At 39.1% G+C, this 22,673-nt stretch overlaps 1 protein-coding gene across 1 annotated transcript in view; it reads right to left on the bottom strand.

The window, feature by feature from the left end:
• The window catches only part of pde11a (phosphodiesterase 11a), a 32,772-nt gene that overhangs the window by 6,602 nt on the left and 3,497 nt on the right, over positions 1 to 22,673 (bottom strand). The window contains exons 3-14 of the mRNA XM_034128887.1: positions 16,847 to 16,936; positions 16,138 to 16,278; positions 15,938 to 16,002; positions 14,404 to 14,539; positions 13,006 to 13,081; positions 9,552 to 9,619; positions 9,359 to 9,451; positions 7,829 to 7,879; positions 5,491 to 5,637; positions 5,255 to 5,362; positions 3,325 to 3,434; positions 2,360 to 2,450 (exon numbers count right to left, since the gene is read on the bottom strand). Of these exons, the coding sequence (XP_033984778.1) occupies positions 2,360 to 2,450; positions 3,325 to 3,434; positions 5,255 to 5,362; positions 5,491 to 5,637; positions 7,829 to 7,879; positions 9,359 to 9,451; positions 9,552 to 9,619; positions 13,006 to 13,081; positions 14,404 to 14,539; positions 15,938 to 16,002; positions 16,138 to 16,278; positions 16,847 to 16,936 (1,176 nt within the window). The remainder of the gene's footprint in view (positions 1 to 2,359; positions 2,451 to 3,324; positions 3,435 to 5,254; positions 5,363 to 5,490; positions 5,638 to 7,828; positions 7,880 to 9,358; positions 9,452 to 9,551; positions 9,620 to 13,005; positions 13,082 to 14,403; positions 14,540 to 15,937; positions 16,003 to 16,137; positions 16,279 to 16,846; positions 16,937 to 22,673) is intronic.

Raw genomic sequence — 22,673 nt, 5'->3', positions numbered from 1 at the left:
TATCATTTATTTTGAATGTGAACATTTACGCCAGCCACCCTGCGGAGAAAACCCACTCCCTTAGGGATAAGGTGAGAAGTTCAGTCATCCGGGAGGGACTCAGAGTTGAACCGCTCCTCCTTCGCGTCGAAAGGAGCCAGTTGAGGTGGTTCAGGCACCTAGTAAGGATGCCACCTGGGCGCCTCCCTAGGGAGGTGTTCCAGGCACGTCCAGCTGGGAAGAGACCGAGGGGTAGACCTAGGACCAGGTGGAGGGATTATATCTCTTCGCTGGCCTGGGAGCGCCTTGGGATCCCCCAGTCAGAGCTGGTTGATGTGGCCAGGGAAAAGAAAGTTTGGGGCTCTCTGCTGGAACTGCTACCCCCGTGACCCGACCACGGATAAGCGGGAGAAGATGGATGGATGGATGGATGGTGAACATTTACTGTGCAGTAGCTTAGAATGAATAACATTTACTTTCTGCCATTTTATTGGCAAAAATGACACTAAAATGTATAGTTGAGGGCACCATTTTTTGATAACAACCTCAAAGTTCAATGTGTCATATTTAATTTAACATTCAATTTATTTAAGATTCCTAATTTCCTAGTATTTAAGTCTTAAATATTGGTTTTCACAAAAATCAATTTGTTTTGAAGTGACTTAATGTATGCAAGAAATAGATTTATTCATACATTTTTGCTTTGTAAAACACTTGAGGCTGCATGAGCATATGAAAAGTGCTTCATAATTGAGTTGAGTTTTGGATAAGATATTATTGAGGATCTATAATCTATATAGAAGTGAACGAGGGAGAGTCTTTCATTAAAAAAGCCTATTTGCACAACGAATAGTAAAAAACTGAAAAAGAGAGGCCAGCGGTTCCTAATACTTAAGCAACATCTGTCACATGAGCTTCTCTATCATTGAAACATCATGTATTATACATTCATTCACCACTTAGACACCATAGAGAATGGAGAGATCTGTCTGGTGAAAATTGAAGATGTCGAGGTGTTAACCAAGAAGGAGCCGAAGGATAATAAGGACCTGCAGAAATGAGCAGAGATCCTCAAAATGGATGACCACTTCTTCCTTTCAAACGCTGAGAATCCAAGTGCAAATTGCCTTTGATTCGCTGCATGAGCTCATGTGTTCCCATGAAATATTGAACGATGTAACAGCAGAGACACAAAGCACTTCTCTCATTCTGTCACAATTGGAGCGGATCAAGGCGAGAAAAATAGGAAGTGAGAATGATGAGGGGAAATTGAAAGATACAAAGGGAGTGAGTGACGTTTAAAAGTGTAAAATGAATGCTTTGTTGAATCGTGAGCTTTCTGCTTGAATTAGCCACATTATTAATGTATATGCTAATAGGGCGACAGTAGTTCATCCCCAGTATCAACAGAAACCATTATGATATTCCAAGCAAACATTTGTCAGCTTACTGTGTTGTCAGCGCCGCGATAATGAAGCCACTGGAACAAACTCTGCTAAGCCTCGTCTCAGCTGCTCCCCCAAAACCTTTTTAATTACTACTTGATGCAAAGCCAGTCACCTGGTAAAACGTCTCTCAACCAATTACCACCAAATCTATCGCCTCTGTAATGACGATGATTTGAGGACAGCATGAGCTTTTTGTTTACTCCCTCACCTACGGCAGACATTTAGACTCCACATGGTTCCCTTCACATGCAAACTACCTTATTTGATTTGATTTTTATGGGCTTTATGATTTAATTTGTTCATTTAGATGGCTTAAAAGTTAAGAGAGAGAGAGATAGAAGAAGTGTAACTGTACAAATGTTCTGCTGTCAGGTGTATTGTCATGGTACATTGACTTTAAAAGTGACTTTAATTTTGGAAATTGCTATCATGCTGAGAGTTGACATTAGAAGACCAGCACCACTTTTGAATCTGTCTCATAAATGTGAATCTGTTAGGCTGTCAACCTAAAATTGTGTTGCATTTAACTCCTCTATATAAAACCTGTTGATTTTACACTTTGTTTTTTGTACAGATGAAAACAAGCAAGATATCACTTGTTAGTTAATGAGCTTTTAAGATGCTAGCACTCATCGCAGATTGTTTAATTTGACTTTATTTTAGGTATAAATGCCCATAATGCTAACTGTTTCAAGTCTTTATGCTAAGCTAAGCTAACAGCCTCTCATCAAGAAGGCAACATGTTTTGAACTAGTCCTTTTAACTTGTGCTTTTTCCTGCTCTGGTGAGTCATAATGTTGCTTAAGAAACTAAGATGAAATATTAACTTTTTTCAGACTGTTGAATTCATGTACTAGATAGTTGATAATAATTACAAATAATTGTTAGTTGCAAACCCACTGCATTGCAGCAGAAAAAGGAACATGGTGCACCTCGCTCTGCAGGATCATAACAGCGTGGTTGAAGTGGTGGTGCTCCAGCGTAGCAGAGGTCCCATAAAGCAGAGCAAGGGCTGAGCCCGTCCTGACACACACACACACACACACACACACACACACACACACACACACACACACACACACACACACACCACACACACACACACACAACACACACACACACACACACACACACACACACACACACACACACACACACAGGGATCAAAAAGAGAGATAACACAATAAGCATTCAACACATACTGAGAAATAAGAAATAATACCGAGTCTTTTGTAATTCCCTCAGCAATTCTCTCTGTTCTCTGTCGCCAACTTATGGCTCAATAATAAAAAGCAGCTGAAAATCCTACTTGAAACATTGTACATGATCATCATTTATTATGGAGAAAGAACAATGTTTCCAATTGTAAAATGCCGCTGTCAAATCTGACTCATTGGATACAAAAGCTTCTTTACCTCCTTTTTGATTGTCACCCTAAACCTTAGCACTATCGTAACTACAACTAACAAATGTATATAAAACAAACTATTTAAGACATTTGATCTGATGACCCTGATTAGATGATAATACAAAAATGGATTATCAAGACACTTTTTTTCTAGTTAAGATTTCATTTAGCTCATGATAATGTCGACACTCCAACTCTTTCCCCATCTTGGTTACAGATGCCGTTTACTATGATAACCTTTGTGCAGGCAGAGAACACTGAGTTCAAGCAATTCAATATCAGTTTAATAGCTGCAGATCAGAGTCAGCAGTGTTTACAGTCTCTTCATTAAGCAGAGTCTTACATAAGCTTTATACAACTTGCCACTTGACTCTTGCTGATCTGGTCTTGAGTGCTGCAGACGGCTGCAGGTGGTAAAACACTATAAACGGTGTGTAGGAGGGAGTGTGTTTGTGTGGCAGGGACAGAGAGATAAAGTGGGAACATTACTTGGCCTGAAAAGCGTTGTTGGTGCCCCTGTGGTCCAAGTCATGGCACACACAACCTACAATAAGCGCTAAGGTCTCCACCTCGGTCAGAGTCTCCTGGAAGCCCGCCGTCTGAATGTCACCGAGGAGAGGAGAAAACAAAACACACAAATAAGAGCTGCAGTCGACTGGTTTCAGCAACAAGGAATCACATTGAAACCTGATTAGATCATGGTTAAACTCTAAATCATGTTGTAACAAAAACTAGGTTAACAACATTGAGAAAGTTAACATTTAAACCCAATATAAGATGTCGCTTTATGTTTTACTATAAACCTAGATCAAGCGTAACTTTGTTGCACCAACATTTATGAACTACAAATTAGTATCAACTTTAAACTTTCAGGAGGTTTACCTTATAAAATGTCTGCTGTTTTAAGATGTTTTGAGCAAAATAACGGGAGAGCACAATTACCTAAAAACAATTACCTCACAAAAGCGAGAAAATATTAAAAAGCTTTTTAACAATTTTCCATTTCCAATCTATTAGCCTCCCTGTTTATCCTTTTTTTCCTCATTGTTCAGAGCACACAACAATTCCTTCCTCTATGGCTGAGACACCAACCCGTCTTCTTATTATTTACTTATTTTGTTCTAATTATTTGGATGAGCAATCATCTCCTTATTGATTACTGTGGTTCAGATTTGCTATACTCTAACTAGAAATGTTCCAACATTAAATGAATCGTTAATGCAACCCAGCCTCATTGTCTTATTATATGAAACTGTGAGGTCTTCATTAAATAAAAAGGAAAAACCCTTCAACAGTAGCAGCATCTTTATAAGTCTGTATCTCCCTAGATAGCCAGCAGTAGACAGTCACTCTGGGAGCTTTACGGCTGGGATGGATGATCTCTGGAGGCTGAGTGAGTCACTGAGGGTCATTGTGGGGATAGCGGCGCAGATCGCACGGCCCTCAGCCCACTCATTAAAACACTCGGCAAGAGAGAGAGGCTTAGCTTACACACTACTACTTCATCTACCTCTGTCAATAATCAATTCAGATGGGACGCCATGCATTAATGCTGTGTTTGATTACATAATTAACACTGTGTGTGTGTGTGTGTGTGTGTGTGTGTGTGTGTGTGTGTGTGTGTGTGTGTGTGTGTGTGTGTGTGTGTGTGTGTGTGTGTGTGTGTGTGTGTGTGTGTGTGTGTGTGTGTGTGTGTGTGTGTGTGTGTGTGTGTGTGTGTGTGTGTGTGTGTGTGTGGTCAGTCTCTTGGGGTCTCTATTTAAACAAACGGCTCTAGTTTGACTGTTTGTAGAGTTAGTAATACAATGAGTCGTTATTTGAATTTCAACGTCCAATAATATTCATGCAGGTATAGACGACTGTCATTATAACCTGGTACTCATCATTTTAACTTTGATACTTTCATGCAAACACTTCCACCACTAAAACGTCTACTGGTAGTAGAATAAATCAGTTGCTTTACTTGAGTACAAGAACCAATGCAACAATTTCCAAGTACTATTTATAAGTCCTTTATGTTCTGTTTTGACTGATCTGAGAAGTTAGTAAAGAAAACACCAAGTTTTCCTTATTTTGTTTTATTGTCTTCTTTTTAAATGTTGAATGATTTTACTTATTTGACCCTCATACGTTTTTTATAAAAGAGAGGTACAGAGCCAAAATCTCTCTTAAGTGAAGAAGCTAACCTGTAAGCTTTCTAAATTGAACGTGGTACTTCAGTACCTTTCTTATTTGACTATTTGCAAGCTTTTGGGAGCACTCTAAATGAAAGCAAATGGACGGACTCATGCCAATTGAGATAAAGATGCTCATGAGTTTCTCTAAAGATACCAGTTCAGCAAGGAAACTGTTATGTTTTTCCTTAAACAATAGTTTTATAAACATCTGCTTTAAATTCCCTAATGCAAGTGTCTTTTACCGTTAGCATGGCAAACATGCACTGGCAGACGTTGAAGGCATGTCTCCAGTTGTGATAGAGAACCATTCTGTAGTTCTTTCTGACCGTCAGCAGCCACCTGCACAGCGTCTGAGAGAAACACAGAAAGAGGGATGAGCACATGAGACAGCAGTTATCAAGAAGACACGTTGGTGAAGGAACAGTGTTCTGGGCAAAATCTGTCAAGAATTCAAAGGAAATAGATGAAGTTGTCTCACCTCATAGTCAATCTTAAATTTCTGCACCATTCCCAACTCCATAAACATCCTCAGAGCGGCCGTTATCATGGCATCCATGTCCAGGGAGAAATCATCAAAGTAGAGCTTATCGATGCCCAGCTCGCAGACCAGGGGAATGTTGGCCGCCTGTTTCATTGAGAAAGAGAGGAAATTAGTTCAGAGAGCACAAGAGCATGGAGAGGTCAGAGGGTGCTGTGCCACTTTCAGATGATACATGGAAATATGAAGACATGCTAATTAAGACTCCGAAGACTCATTTGGTGAGGGTTAAGATTAATGAGGGAGCTTTAGCGGAGGTTTTCACCGTTGTTTACTTTCAGAGCTCATTGACGAATGTAGCGGTGCAGTAGTAATCATCAACAGCTTCCACTATTATTCAAACAAAAACAAAATCTCCCAACACATACGTGATTCCAATTAACCATATTCACACTGAAGCACCCATGTCTGCTGTCTTGGATGTGGTTTAATGAGCAGATATTTCTTATCCGCCATTTTTCTCTTCCTGTGTCTCCCCTCTAACAGCCACCATGTTTCCTTATCAAATGTTTGCCTGACGGGTCAGCAGGTATTCTCTTTTCTCTCAATTCACAGCCCTGGGTTGCCAAATGTCAGCCAGGTTTGTTTGCCATTTGCACTTTGGTGGAAGCCCAGTCTAGTGTGCTCTGTGAGGCTCCATATGTAGAGCAGTTATGAAAGACAGTGGGGGGGGGGGGGAAGGGAGGAAGCAGAGCGTGGATGAGGGGGCTGAGAGATCACACGAGCTCACGGAGAAGCGGGGTTCCTACTTTGCCGTGATGGCCACAGGGGAAAATCTTACACATGAAAGTGCTGGAAAATAGGTCATATCTATACTTCAGAAGTGTCATGCCAATAAAAAATGCAGATATTTTCATTTTTTTTTACTCTTTATACGTCATGCATGGACAATGATTGTCTATTGATTGATGTAATACATTCAAATACCACAATTATCCTATTTTCATTGGGGAATTCCCATCCCATACTTTTGCTTGCCAATAATTCGTCTGTTGCCATAGATTTTTGTTTCCTATTAAATGAATGACAGGTAGTTATTGAATTAGAAGCAAGATATCCTAATTAAAGAGCCCATAAGAAAAATAAATGCATCATGAGCTACATTTCAAGCCTTCACCTTCTTGTAAACAACAGTTTAAGCCATCAGAGAAATCCAAATGTGTTTTACTGCTGATGTCTTGAATCATATTTGTGCTAATAGGTTATGCAGAACCACAATAGACCCTTTAATATTGTTCTTTTTCATTTGTCTTAATTGAACTCAATAAAAAGCAGAGACATTAAGGATCATGACTACATAAGTAGGAAAACAATGAAATTATATAAAGGCAATTACCTGCACCACCAGAGCAAACCTGATGATCAAACATTGTAATCGACACCAAGAGTGTGAATACACTGCAATATTTATTTATACAGGCAGACTGTCCTCACCAGAAGATATCAGATCACATAACATTCACATGGGTCCCTTTGGAAATAAATGACAAACAACTTATTTGGTCACTGAGTTATTAGGACTGAATTATTGGTGGTAACAGGTGGTTAAGAAATGATTCCACATCATCCCTCATCCTCTTCTTTGTGTCCACAATAAGAGCAATATATGATACCAGGTAGTTCAACATAACACGTTTTTTATTTGTAATGGCCTCAGTTGCCTCCAATGTTGAGAACATTTATGAATAATCCCATTCTGTTTATGAATAGCTTTGCACACAGCAATATGCTCGTTGAACGTATGCATGCATCTACTCAAGGACAGAGGCTCTCCTGAGCTCAGCTGAGCCGAGGAGGACGCTATTAATGTTTACATCTCACGCTGTCACGAGCATGAGCCTCTCGTCCATGAGATGATGTACGGTTCCTTCTGCACAGTGATGCTGTACAAAGAAAAGTGTTCCTACATGAAACTGCTCTCTACAAGTCTGTGGATTATCCTGAGTAACCGGGTCATGATTTCTGGATAGAAACCGTACTGTTCTTGTATTTTGTCTTTGAACATCACAATCAAAGTGCTATTTGGTTTGACTATATTTCTTAGAAAGCTTACTATCTCTACGACCAATATCTTTAACAATCGGCATCTCAGATCAAAACAATCTACATTTATAAATAGCACTACTGTATAGGTGATACAATAAATATGTAATGTGGGGTAACCTGTCCCTTTAATATCTGTCTTGAGCTCAGATTTATAAATAACTTAGTACAACATGCAGTATTAGGGGAAAGAGATGGGTTCACTCAGACAAATGTGATGATGAATATCAGTTACCTTGAATTTGTCAACTTCAGTCTTGGAGCAAGTGGCATGGTAAGACAGAACCTGTAAAAAAATAATAATGACACAGTGTCACTCAATGTATTATTTGTTTTATAATTAAGATAACCATAAGGGCATACTGGCGTTACATAATTTCAGTGGATCTTCCAGATGAGGAAGTTAATGCTCGCCTCTGGAACAGTTTACAAGAGCAGCGATGTCAGCCCTGATCACATCGCCATGTTCCCTTCATATCCTGTGAGAAATACCTCGCACAGACCTCCAGTTGCTTATTTGATCATAAACGCTCATGTTTATTCAGTGCTGCCAGGAGCAATGCATCTACATATTAGTTCACTGTGTGCCTCTCCTTTTATATGCTCTATCTCTCATTCGGTGCTTCTCCTGTCTTGAAACCGGGTGCTGAAAACGACCACAATGCACCTGAAAGCTCCCTATTGTAATGTAAGGACGTACCGTAAAGGCTGAGTAGTGCTGGATGCCCGCATACTGCAGGGCAGATGAGGGATTGCTTTTCACTGCCGCTCATTAATTTTCAATAAAACCTTTGTGAGAAGGTTATCTACAAAGAGATATCAGCACTTTTATTCATGCGTACAATCTTGCGGAAATATGAGACTTAAAAATAGGAGCCGAGCACCAAGACCCCTGAGAGAGAATTACTAAGAAGAGGTTTTATATTAGCCAGTAGACGTTGTTTCCAAATACTTGTGGGTAAAGGTTTTAGCACAGAGCATACAATGACGGGAAAGAAAAAACATTATGGCTAATGGAGAACAAGAACAGATAGGATGCACAGAGAAATATCATCTGTGGGAGGGCATGAAGCTAACATTAACACAATCAGCAGCAATGAGGTATAACTTCTCTCATGTCACAGAACAATTTGCTAAGTATAAGATGTTCTAAGTAACGATAGATAATTCCGATTGGCGCCAATGTTATATTATGGTATACACATTCTAATTTATTTATATTTTACTTTTGATAACATACATTAACACAGCTAACAAACATGTTTAACATTATGGGAAGAAGTTTCCAAGGGAATTTTAGTTGATTTTAACTTTGACACAGTTTGACTAACGTTAATGCGCTTTGCTGCCAGATCTCTGAAAGAGTATCTGAGACGGACAAATCATACAAATTGGTCTCAAACAAAGTACATTTGCTTCTTATTAACCGGTAAAAAAATACAACTTTAATGTCAGAATATTTGGAAGATATGTGGCGAAGAAACGGTCATAATTTGTGTTTAAATGTTCTTCTCCCATTGAAGTTACTAGACTCAAACTCCCATTAGTCTCTAGAAGTAACATGGCAGTGGCGAAATCCACGTGAAACAGATACCAGAAATGTACTTAGTGCAGGGTTTCCTTATCTACTGTAAAATGTCTCTGTTCATAATTATTCTTTGCAAATGTAAGTAGACAACTAGATTTACTTTCTAACACAACTAAATTACATATTTGTGTTTCAATACTGTGATGTGAGGCAGGCAATCGAATGAGATGTTCTTACATCCAAAGCCACGGACTGCTTGGCCCAGGACTTCTTCACCTGGTCGTACATGATGGTGTTGTTGATGCCCAGTCCACAGAAGATCACAAACGCCTGTGAAAAGCACAGAGAGCAGAAAAACTCAGTAACAACAGTTTCTGATATACCCACAAGCTGCTGTATGTTTAAAAAGATGTAGAAACAAGTGAAATACTTCAAAGAGACGCTGGTCTGCGTCATCAAATGGTTGCCCATCAAGCAGGTTCAGTACTTGGGCGACACCTGTTACACAAACCAAACAGTCAGAACTTCACAGGGATATTGGAAAGACTGACTCCAGTGCATATAACCTGCCTCTAATTAAAAGAGGATCAAACCCACACACTCATTGACTAACATGCATTATTAATGGATATTGAGGAGAGGCACAACACATACACGGTTACACAAAATGACATCACTGTGGCTCTGGTGAAATTGGTTTTCAATTAATGTTATCTTTGACAAGACGTCCAGTTATTGAGCACTGTTCTGCAGCAGAATTCCCTGTTAAGATGGCTTCCCTCATCATCTAATTACAAGGCTTTGTTGATAAAGCACCACCTTTTATTGTCCCTGGGAAATTATGCTAAAAACTAATTACACAATACATTACCATTTTTATTTATCTCTATGAGGTCAAACCAACCTGCCAAAGTGACATTTTAATATCAATATATAGCTGGAAATCCACAGAGGAGAAATGGGATTAGTGCTGTAGCTAAGAACAATTTATTTAATGGTGTCATTACATTTGAAAAAGACATGGCTGATTTTGTTCTCTGGTCTATTATTGCTCAATCTGTAATGAGCGTGTAATGTGTAATAAGTTGCAGAATAGGAGGTCCAAAGCATAACTGAGCTAAATGACTGCTTAGAGCCCTGTGGCCACCACATGATCTTGAACTATTCCTAGTGCCACATGTGTTTCATGATCACAAACAATACCAGACATATTTAAATGAGCTCCATTTTGAGTTTTGACATAAATTGCATTTTCTTGTTTTTTGTGACTGTTCAATGCACAGTTTGATCACTAAGGTTGATTGATACAGGGTGTTGAATGGAGAACAATGACTGACTTGACTTTGTTAACTCACAAGGAAATAAACCAAACAACCAGGCTTTATCTACTAAAGTAATACAGTAGCTGTTAATCATAATGGGACGTGCAGATTGCCTAGTGAGTGGACTCAAATGGTGCCTTTAGCTGAACTAAAGATGTGTGTCAGTTTCTGTCTTCAAGGGACACTCGTCATTTTACAAGCTCCTCGTGTCCTACAAACAGAAATGTTAATGCCCCGCAGTGGATTTGTCCAGGTCTCATAGAGTTTGAGAATTTGTAGCTGGACTTCAGTTCACTCACAATCTCATTGCAACCTGGCAGATCTTGAGCTGTTTTGCAAAGAAAAATAGACGTTTTGTCTATTGATCAGTAATGGTCAGTAATGTTGTAAGACATTGGAGGATTAAGGGGGTAAAATACTTTTTATAGGTTTAAAACGCCCTGGTTTGTTTAAAAGGGTATGTTCGAAACTCTAAACAACTGTAAGAGGCTCAGGGTCACATATTTGATTGATTTATACAGATTATGATCACAACAAGCCAACTGCAGCCCGGTTTCTCCTACTGACCTTTCATCCATTCATTTAAAACCCTGTAAACCGTAGTATGACCTGGTCGATCGCAGGGCTCTCATTATTACGCTCAAACTAATAGATCAAACATTAAGTCCAAATTCCACTACACAGTCCACAGTCAAGGTGAGAAACCTGGATCCTGACTATATACACTACTGTACAAGCTCACCTATAAAACCAAGTATCCCAATAATCTCGGGTTAGCAGAACCAATATGTTTTATATTCTCAGGTAACTGAAATGAAAAAGAATCATCCGAAAAATCTACTACCTTTTTAGAAAAGTAGCCTTCATGGGTGGCATAATGCTAATGTCATTTGTACACTACACGCACATATGAAATGTAACATTACACGTCATAGTAACAGTATTTCTTGTGCGTATTCCTGGTGGTTACACAAGGACATTCACTTTCTAACTGAATGTATCCTTGGCTTGAGAATTTCATCTCCTGCCGCTTTGTTTGTATAATGTTTTTTTCACTCAAGATCCTCAGGTGCCACCCACACAAACTGCATTTCTTTCTCCCCCTCACTCTCTTTCCTTCCTTCTTACGCTTCCCTCTACCCTCCCCGACACATGCACTAATAGCTACGCAAAAAGAGAAAAAAAACACACACACAGGTTTTAACCAACCGTCCGCGGCAGATTTGCTGATCACTTTGCACTCAAATATAACGAATGACCTACTGCATCAGATCTCAGTGGACCGAAAGGAGCTGCTATCATTGCTCCTCCCTGCAATATCCAGCAACAAAACCAGACGAGAGATCAATGATTTATCAGCGTGTCAGTGTGGTGTTGGCCTGGGGCTGATTCACAAACACAAAGCACACAGCGAGAAGAAGGGAACTCCACCTCCAAGTGTGTAGTGATGGTGCAGCGTGGATCTAATCACACACATGCAGCCTGAGCTGAGCACAAGCTTCCCTCTCCCTTTATGTCTACTACAGCAAAAACACATTTGAAACCTACATTGTGAGTGCTACACAATGTTAGTGCTGATCATGTATCTGCATCATATATACACTTTATGACCTTAAAGTATGTGGACACCTCTTTCTTTAGCTTTGGAGCTGTTATTTTCTTAGCTAGTCCAATTCTTTCAGATTCGGGTAAATACTAACGCTTCCTCGGGATATTTTTAGATCATTGTTTGCTTACGACATTATGGAAACAATTTGGTTAAATCTTAGACTGTATAAAAGACGTGGACACACTCAATGTGACATCACCCATTGTTTTGTGGACTTGGGCTTAAAGCCTAGAGTTTTTCATTTGCCCGTTGCAGTTGGAACAATAATGTGACCGAGAGCGTGGGACAAAGTATAACTTCGTGCTAAAAAATGTAATTTTAGGCAAACAAATGTTGCAATTAACTTTCATGAACACACACTTTTCAGACAACACCCAAACTGGGAAACACTGTTGTAGCGACTTCTTAAAGCATACCCTGCTTTATCGTCTATTTTGCTTTAACCATAGTTTGACCATAGTTTCAAAAAAATGTACATCATCATCATCAGTTTTGATAAAGACTTATAAATAGAGTTTGATACCAGAAAGTTGTCTTGAAAATCTATACTCGGGTAATAAATCAAGTGGGAAGAAGAAGCATCATTTTCTCGTAGACTTCTATGCAATTGGACTTATTTGTGTCACATGGTAGTCATTTAAAAGAATGCAAGTTTAAGGAAACTCCGCTTTGGCTGCACTTTTCAGACCTGGAGGTTGCTGCTAGGTTTGGACATGACAATGCTCCACTTAACATTGCACGCCCGTACTTAACCGACTTCTACCTCCATCACTCTTTATGATAACACCAACACAAAGCCAGGCCTTACCGTCCCACAGCCTGAGGTTACTAATGCTCTCATTGAAAACCATCCCAGCAGGGTACGTGTTTAAAAACTTGAATTAAATAAAAAACTTTGAAGTAAAAATATCAAATAACTATAAGAGAAAATGAAGCTCCATTTGTGAACTTACCAATGATTTGGTGGTTGCTGTTCCATATGGGAACACAAAGCACGGAGCGAATGTGGAAGTCTGAGAACTGGTCCGCCTGAAAGAGTGGGAACATTTTTATTATCATCCTTCTGTATTTATCTTTGCACTTTTCTCCAAGGCATTTAGTTTTAAGCATAACTAAGAGTTGTTATTCATACCTCAAAAAATCAATAAAAAAAACAGGCAAATTAATAAATGTGTTTATACTCTTTAATCTGCTATTTCTTATTTAAATAAAATGTGACTAAGTTTAACCAGTATTTATTTTACAGCAAACTGCTTCCAACTGCTACTACAGCATTACACACTGCTGTATTTGAGACATAATAAAAATAAAGATGTTTATATTCTTAAAAAGTAGGGTGTGGACATAATGCACTTGTTCTAAAACTCAAATATAATTTTGGCACTTGTGTTCAAATATTCACCCATCTCGTCTTGCATTATATTTTCAACAGCCGATTTTAACGTATGCATGTACCTTTTAGTAGAAGAGCACGGCAATATGAAGGTATAGTACCAACCAAGTACACATAATTCTGTCACTGCTGCTTAAGGGAGAACATATCAAACTTTTGCTGCGTGCAGCTGGACGCAGAGCGGACTGCTTTGCTGGTCGCGGTGGGATTCTGTTTGAATCTATCAACACCAGCCTCTGCGGTTGACACTTCCTCCTTTATCCTACTGAGATCAATTTACAGCTGACAAAATGGAAAACTAGGCAGGGTGTAACGTCTCACCATGAGGTGCCAGTAAAACAAGAAAAGAAGAGGTGAAGCCAAATTAGATGAACTGGTTGTGAAGGCACTTCCAACAGACTCCAGCTGCTCTACCTGCATCTATTTTTATCTTCACACCTGGACACATCCTTAAAGTCATGTGTGAGTTGTTAAGGTCATACGACAGTCACATGAGAGATCACAGTCCAATTAATGAACATGTGAATCGTCACAGAACCATGAACGAAATATTAAGATGTAAACCGATAAACTGGATGAATGGTACGGTTTGACATACATGGTTTTGACCCTTCATTTTTGTTTCAAGCCATCTGTCTTCTCGTCAAAATGCGTCCGTACATAGCCATCCCAATTTAGCTCACCATGGGGAGTCCCAGCCCATAATGATTGGATCCCATGTGACCTCATTGGCTCGCGTGTGACATAGACGTGTGAACATCCTATGGAGGATAAAATTGCCAGGTCTGCACACTCGTTAGTGGAACTGAAGGTGCCTCTTGGATGTGTGTTGAAACATCTGCATCTGTTTTTTATTGAGCTCTTTTAAATATATACTATGACCTAAGTGATATCCAATGTTCATACTGGTTTGTCTGTCATGTTGGTTGAGATGAACACTGTGTTATTGTGTGTTTACCTCGGCATCAAAGCGAGGGTCCTGATAGGCATCACTGATGTTCACGGGGAGTCCTGTAGACGCCACCAGCTCTGCAATGCTGTTGTTGATGAGCCAGTCTGAGTAAGACGATTTCTCCATACTGTCTTTGAAGGGGCTAGGGACAGAAAATAAGAAGGGACGATGAAAAATGGACACAACAAAACCAAACAATTGTGATGAGGCAAACATTAAAAAAAAACTGTAATATACTTTATATGGTGTTAATTTGTTAACAAAAACAACATAGTATTACTAAAAGAGTATAAAAGTCCGTTCTCCTTCAGCATAACGTAAGGAGATGGTACTGATTAAACTGCAAGCTTGCAAAAGGCCATTCTTATTCCTCCTTAAGGACCGTCGTTAACGTTGACTTGCATTTAATGACTTTCTCATACAGTAGATATCAGTGAGCTTCTCCTGTAGCTTATGAAGTAATGAAAAGTTAATTGTGTGATTGCCTAACACCCCCACACTCTGCCACAGACAGAAACACCTGCACCCCTGCACAGACTTCCCATTCACATTTACTGCAGTGGGCTGTGTCGCTGACTTTTAACTTCCAAACGCAACAACATAAACGTTTAGTGTTGCTCATTTTGTCTTCCTAGCCTAGAATAAAGACACCGATGTCAGATCTTTTGAATCCCTTTGATCTAGTGATACAGCTGTGTATGCGACAATGTGTGTTTGTCTTTTAGCTGCCACAGACCCACTAGCAGCACGGTGCATTCGCTCAGCGTTACCCTCCCCATGGGGATGGCAGGGCACATTAGAAATCCCACAGTACTCTCACCATCTGACACCAAATGTATTCACTTAATTACACACATGGATCTTGCACAGACGCCCTTGTTATTCAGATGTGAACCTTTAGGAAGAGTAGTGTCATCACAGAGACACTGTATTCCTGTCATTTCAGCTTAGTTTGTAATGTGGCGTTTTATTACTAGGAATCACAATCTGTTTGTTTATTTAATATACGACCCCAGAAACAGGGAGTGTGTTTAGTCAGAAAGAAGACTGATGTTTATTAAATTACTAATAATGTCTAACTATTGGAATTTCTGGTGTTCGTTTTTTATTATTATTGTTGTTGCAGTTCATTGCTTCCTTGAAGTAACCAATCAGTAATGGTAAGTGCAAGACTTGGGGAATAACCCACACAATATCCCACACAATGTTAAGCTTCTCTTTCTCCACTCAGCCATCCCTAGCAGTGGAGAAAAGCAGCAAAACCCAATTAAGTGGGGCTCCTACTGTATATTTACAGTATACCTTCTATTCAGCATCAGCATATTACTCCCACAGCACTGAAAAATATTCTATGTTTATATTTCTCTTATTTCTTTCCTACATGGATGCTTTACAAATTCAATTAAGGCAAGGCAAATATGACTGTTGAGGTAAAAATGTTTATTGTATTAGAAATGTGGAAAAGAAAGCATACGCCATGTGTTTCTTTTAGCCGGATGTTATTGTGGAGTAGAATTTCCCACTGAAGCACCAAACATACCTGATTTCAGTGTCTGCACTACACTTGGGGGACAGTAGCTCAAAAGACTTGGTGAACTTGACCACCTGAAAGATTTAAAAGGAAATAAAATCACTTAATCTCTTGGAAATAGTGTGTGGAGGAACACAGTATTCATTGACAAAAATGTAGGCAGACTGGTAGACACACAGTAGAAAACAGCAGTAAAAAAATAACCGTACCGGTGACTCAATGTCCTCCAGCAACTGAACAGAGCAGCGCTCACACTTTAGCAATGCCTGGGCACGATGCATGATCTTTCTGACAATCTTCTCCAGGTCAGTCTGCTCCTCAAACAGGTCATTGACGACCTCCAAGAGGGCCTGAAAACCATCAACAGGAAAAACACTGCCATTATTCCCAACAATTTAAACGACATGCTGTTTTAAAACCCATTTTAGATAAAGATGCTTTGCCTCAATCAGCTTTCAGACTACTTATTATTATATGTATTATGATAATCCTTAAACCATGAACCAATAGGATGAAATACCATGATCAGTATTCCCAATAAAAGTAAATTAGGCCCTTTTATTTAAGGCAGTGTCAATCCAATTCATACAAATCATATGGTGTGAAAGGAGCTCCCCTCCATTCACTGAGCGCTGTGTTCTCATTATGTTCTCTTCCATCACAAATCAATGTGTGACATGAATTAGTGCATCTCCCTAGGAGATTTAGAACATGGATCAGGCCCCGGTCTGCATACAGGCCCCTCCCCCAAGATCCAGAGAAAGTGTCCATGCAGGGCTGCGCGCTGCTCTGTGATCCCCACTGCAGTGGCAGCAACTGGGCTGCTGCTGATCAATACTCAGCCTCAATGTCAGCATTAGGGGAGGGGGGCAAGTTTGGCTGATCCCAGGGATGGGGGGGGGGGTTTATTAACCTTACCCGACTCCTGTCATACTCCTTCCTTGAGGCGGCGAAAAGTTGGGCATTGGTGATCGCAATTCCACAGAAAGGAAGATACATCTGCAGCACCTGTTGACATAATAAACAGACTTTTGTTATTTACCAAACAGCATCCCTAATGTCACAAAATGACTGCTATTATATGCCAAAAATAAATGGTTGAGATGCCGAAAAACCTACAAGGCAAAGGTGTTTTTAAAGTAAAATAAAAATGTAGCAACATGAGAGAAACACTGAATGTAGCCTGACTTTCATTTTGTTAGAAAACTCTGCAGGGTATGTTTTATGTTGTAGCCATTTTTAGAACTGGCTCTAAAATTGAAGCTATTTATCGAAAGGAAACGCAACAAAAACAAAAATTAGTAAATAATATTTCCATTCAAGAAAAACGTAGCTTTCAAATTCGAACGCATACAAAAATGGCCTTTCATTGGCAACATTACTTGCTAGTTGCCAGGACAAATAAATCAATTCATCTGACATTTTACCATTTTACTGAATAGTCGGACTTACTATGCCCTGGGCTGATAACATGAATTCCTTATTTCCCTCATATTTCCTTCACATAAATAATGCAATCACTTCATGTGGCCTAATGACTGTATTTAATAAGTATCCTGAAATCGAATGATTGATTCAGTGTGGAATTGAACTACATTATTTCCCTCATCACCGCTGTTGATTCATAAAGAAGAGCAGGAATGAGGCAGAGAGGTGGCTGTTCTTGGATATGAATACACAGGTTGACTTCTATACGACTACAATTAGCCTTATCTGAGAGACACTCAGCTCCCGTAACATGGAATCAATAGGATTTAGGTTGTGTGCTTCCTTACTCTGCTTCTTTGTTTAGCTATCTATATTTAGCATCTGGATGCTGTGTCAACAACACAATCGGTACAACAAACCTACTAATATTTACCATCCTTCAGTGTGACCTGAGGGTAGGGACACTACAACAATACATGAATGGGAAGTTACTCAGCTGTGGCCGTTGATACAGGGATATCTCTCTCACCTTTCAGAGAGAATAAAGCATCAGTTACTCGTCGTCAGCCACAAATGAACATGTAAAGAACAGGAGCGTATAGCACTGTGTTGATAACTGGGGCGCTTGTGCCTATTTAAAAAGCTTTTTTTAGGTAGTCAGCAAACTCAAGTTAGTGGAGAGATGTCAAATGTAGTTGGAAGTGCAAGAAATAAATGCATTGATATTGGCGGTTTGTATGTTTGATATACTTAAAATATTTAAAACATATCCTTACATTACACTTGGATCTTCTTCAGTGCTCTTTGGTTTGATCACATGACAACTTGTCAGCTCTAATTGCTGGGGTCATGATAATTGTAGACTTAAAGATGGCGTCGCAGTCGAGAAAAGGTTGAGAAACTCTGCTCTAATTGCTACAATTTCTCTTTACAATCAAACAGGTCTCCTGGGTTAGCTGGATCTTAAATCTCTCATTTTATAAGTTAAGAGAGACAACCATTGTATGGGGAACATACAATGGTTGATTGGGAAAGCATACATTACTTTTAAACTAATAAATCACGCTTCAAATCCCTGTCAAACATGTGTTATATAAGCGCTTAAAACATACAAGCTTTGTCAGTCTTGTGTTGAATGAATGTGTGTTTGTATTTTGGGGGATCACAATTTTGGCATTACTAATGATAGGGGTTAAGGTGAGGGTTATTTTAAATTTGATAAATCAAAAGCATGAAAAAGAAGAATTCTCCTGCTCTGGCATGTCACGCCGATGCTCATATTATGATACCCTTTTATGCTAAGAGCAAATTAAATCACTAAATTAAAACCAATTGTAATCATAATTTGGTATGAAATATCACTCTGTCATTGCTAATGAGTGCATTAACTTTATGCACTTCATTTAGTCATTATACATAATCAAGCACCTCAAGCAATTGTGGTCAGACACAGAAAACAGATGATGCCGAGTAAAAAGCTCATACATAATGCCATTTCAGCTGGAATTCTCTGATAATGATCTTCCCAGAAAGGCAGTGGCCGTCAATAGCCCCGGCAGGAGCAGATTCATTAGCGAGCAGGACTTTGGGGATCTGGCTATGGATCTACAGGCAAACCCAAGAAAAGCAGCGCTCTCTCTAATTACATTCTGTCAGGCAGGCCATTATACAAGGTTGCATTACAAACAAGACGTTTGCCTAGAGACCTGTGGACTGACTAGTAAAGAGTGGTTTAATAACGAAGCTAACTGGCCGAGGCCTCAGGGACAGTCAGTTCCTCTAACCTCAATGACTTCTACTTCCACAACTGGAAATTCATTTGAGGCAAGCGGAGGGAAATGACGTAGACAGCACTTTGTTTCTCCATAACAACTACTAGTTGCACTGCATGTACGGTAAAGCGAAGCCATTGTTGTTTTGCCAAGAATTGTTCTCGGGAATAAAAATGAAGCTCTTTATTTTCTCTGATCTCATATGGGACTCCCTCGCTTGTGTCAGCAGAGTGCACAGCAGCTTTACAAACACACTTAGCAATGATTGCTTCTTTTAGAGATATCAAATATTTATGCAACAGGAATCTATACTCCAATACATTTTACAAACCAAGTCACTGTTATAAATCATTATTATCTACATTAATATTCAAATGAATACCATCTAATAAAAGAGCATTATGTGTCCTGCCTTTAAGTACAAATTAAAACTACATAAAATATACAGTACTGGCTGACTGTAATTTAAGGGCACTAATACAGCAAAGCTAATAAACACTGTACCACGCTAAGAGTGCCGCTCAATACTTATTATCCATAAATAATTAAATAGTTCTACACATAGCTGGCACATGGAAAAACGCCAGGAGCAAAACGAGGTCACAACAACGAAGCAGCGGCTGTTGCATCAGCGCGGTTACATCAAGATAGATCAAGTCTTTGCAAACACTTATTGCTCCTCAGACGAATATTCTGGGGACATAATAAATGAGTAAAACTAGAAATATGAAACCTTTCAAACTACAGTGACTTTCGGATGATTTCTTGTTCTTGTAAAGAAGTGCACACAAACCCTAAAGAGAAATTATGCCCTTTATTTTAAAAGATAAACCGTGACAAGAGCATACAAACAAAGCCTGACATTCAACAACTCACAACAAAGTCTTCATATTCAGTATCTACATTTAAATACCCGTAAAATGTCGCTTTAGAATTATAATATACTCTATCTGTCAGGCTTTACTTCAGAGATTACAGCAGGGACTACACCTGGTGATTTCTCCACAATCACACCCAGCTCTTGCTAAGTTGAAAGATGTCTTTACACAACACGGTAGGGATCAGATCTAAGTGAGTCAAAGGTTGCTGTTTTCATTTTATGAGATGTAAATGGGTTGTACCTCTGTATAAATATCAGACCTTCATCAGTGTGGAAATAAGGACAGTGCTGTTGAGCTATAATTCCAAATCACTGTGTCAAATCTCACACTTTTATTATGAAGTTACACTGTGATACACATTTTATCTGTTGGACACACTTTTTTTAAATGAAATTACCAAACATCTGTGAGAAATGGATAGGCATCCAGTAACCTATATCTGCCTGTCTGCTTTGCTCTGTATCAGTTAGTGTTTGCTTGTTTTGATAGTTGTCCAGTCAGAACATTGTAGTAGTTTAGAACATAATTTTTTGGCATTTAACCAACGTAAATTCCTCTTGTTTTTTTTACATGAAACAAAATGTCCTCTATCTCTTATATGGAAATGAACAACGACTGTTGCATCGGACTGCAAACAGCCCTAGTAAATCTACACCGTTACAATGCATACTGGTTGTGCACTTGCTCCAAATCAAAGAATCCAAAGAGTCATAAAACGACCTCTTTCATTTATTAAAAGAATGCAATATCAGAAACAGGATAATAGACAAGGAGTCAATATTGAAGTTCATTTAGCTCACTTAGCCAGCACTGAGTTTCATTGAAGCCCTTGATCCCCATCTTCATCCCTCTATCTGTTTCCCATTTCAGATGCAAGACAGCAGGTCTGCTTCCACAGTTTTGGGTCCCCACTCTAAAGTATGTCATCCTTTTGCATTATTTACATGTTGCAAATGTCATTGTCATTGTTGTTTTTCATTTTTTAGGGGGACATTTAGCTGAAATACATAAGAATGTCAGGAACCAGTTTGGTATGATGAACTTACTACACTTGATCCTATATCATGCAGGAATAATTGTATAAAACACGTGTCTCAGAGCAGAAATTGTGTTCTCTCCTCTTTAGCTGTAGATCTACATTGGGACATTTTGTAAAAGTGGTTATGACAGTATTGCTTCGAGCCAATTGGGAGTTTGGCAGCCAGAGGGAGCACAGCGCTGAGGTGAGAATTCTGTTTGACAATCGACTCACAGCGACATATTGGCAAATGGGAACTACTGTATGTGGCAGAACTAGAAAATTCATGAAAATGTCTACCTGGGTAGTTCATTTAATGTCTAATGTATGTATGCTCAAATGTATGAAAAGGCATGCAAAGTGAAGGAAAAGCCAAATCAAGATTATAACGCAAGATGTAGAGAAAGCAAGATCAGCTTAAACACTTACATTAAGTCAATTGCTATATTCCTGTACAGAAGATAATGAGACAATGCAATTATACACGGGTTGAACCATTATCCAGGCTCCCCAAAGGACTCCCATCCTGCAGCGTATGAACACAACACAATTAAGGCAGCGTGGGATTTAAAAGCAGCCCTATAATGTGTTTAAATATCCTATAAGCTTTCAGAGAACGACATCCGTTGTAATAAAGGGACGCTAAGATTTCTAATGACATCTGCTATTGCAATATCATCTCATGCTTTGGAAATTGTGATACATTTTCTTATTACTAGGTCTTGTATAAAAGCAGGGCTGCAGCTGTGCTGAGCAGAGAGCTTACTGTGTTCTCTGACGCTAGCATTGCATTTCATTACTAATTCAGCTGTAGCCATCCCGAGCATTAGTGTGACGTTAATGCAATGTGAGATGAACTCAAAACATCAGAAAGAAAAAAAAAAGAATTTCTAATCTGCATATGCTATGAACAATGGATGTCATTTTAACAGTAGAGCTCCAATGACGAAAAAAACACTAGAATAAAAAACTCTTCTGCAGTGAAACATAGCCCTAAAACAGAAAAGGCACAGCTAGCTCCTTGCTTTTATGTTTCATCTCTTCTCCCCTCACAGCTGCAATAAGAGAAGCCAGTGTGTTGGCTTGTCTCCGCCTCTCTGTAACATCCATTCATGTGTGCTGATGGACTAAACACACTCGGCGCCGCGTGCCTCGCTGATGATGGCAATAAGTCAAATAAACATTAATTCAGAAAAATATCTATCAGGACCAACCTGCAAGATGTAACACCCCCACCTACTGCTTTGACATATACTGTATATACTGCATTCATTCACTAACATTTGTGTCTTTGTTTTGCAGCTGCCAACATGGCTGATCTCTTTTCAGACTGAGTTGATTCACAAAAAGGTAAAACACTGAATTGTTGCATTACTCAATACTGCTCGTCACTGTACAGTTTTTTACATTCATTATTTGACTGTCTATGTTATTTAATTGCTCTTTTTACTGCACTGTTAGTGTACAGTTTTATTATTATGCTGCTGTGTTTATTGTATATGTGTAACTCTTGCACAACAATTTCCTTTCGGGATAAATAAAGTCCTATCTTATCTTATCTTGTTGTCAGTTATCCAAGAGCATGCTTCAGACGTCTTGAATCAACCAACAAATCAGTAACAATTCATATACATTTGTATCCTGTA

Source organism: Trematomus bernacchii, unplaced genomic scaffold (genome assembly GCF_902827165.1).
Source record: "Trematomus bernacchii unplaced genomic scaffold, fTreBer1.1, whole genome shotgun sequence".
In the NCBI taxonomy this organism is placed as follows: Eukaryota; Metazoa; Chordata; class Actinopteri; order Perciformes; family Nototheniidae; genus Trematomus; species Trematomus bernacchii.
Note: the sequence above shows the minus strand (reverse complement) of the source record. Positions and strands in the feature narration are given on the sequence as shown.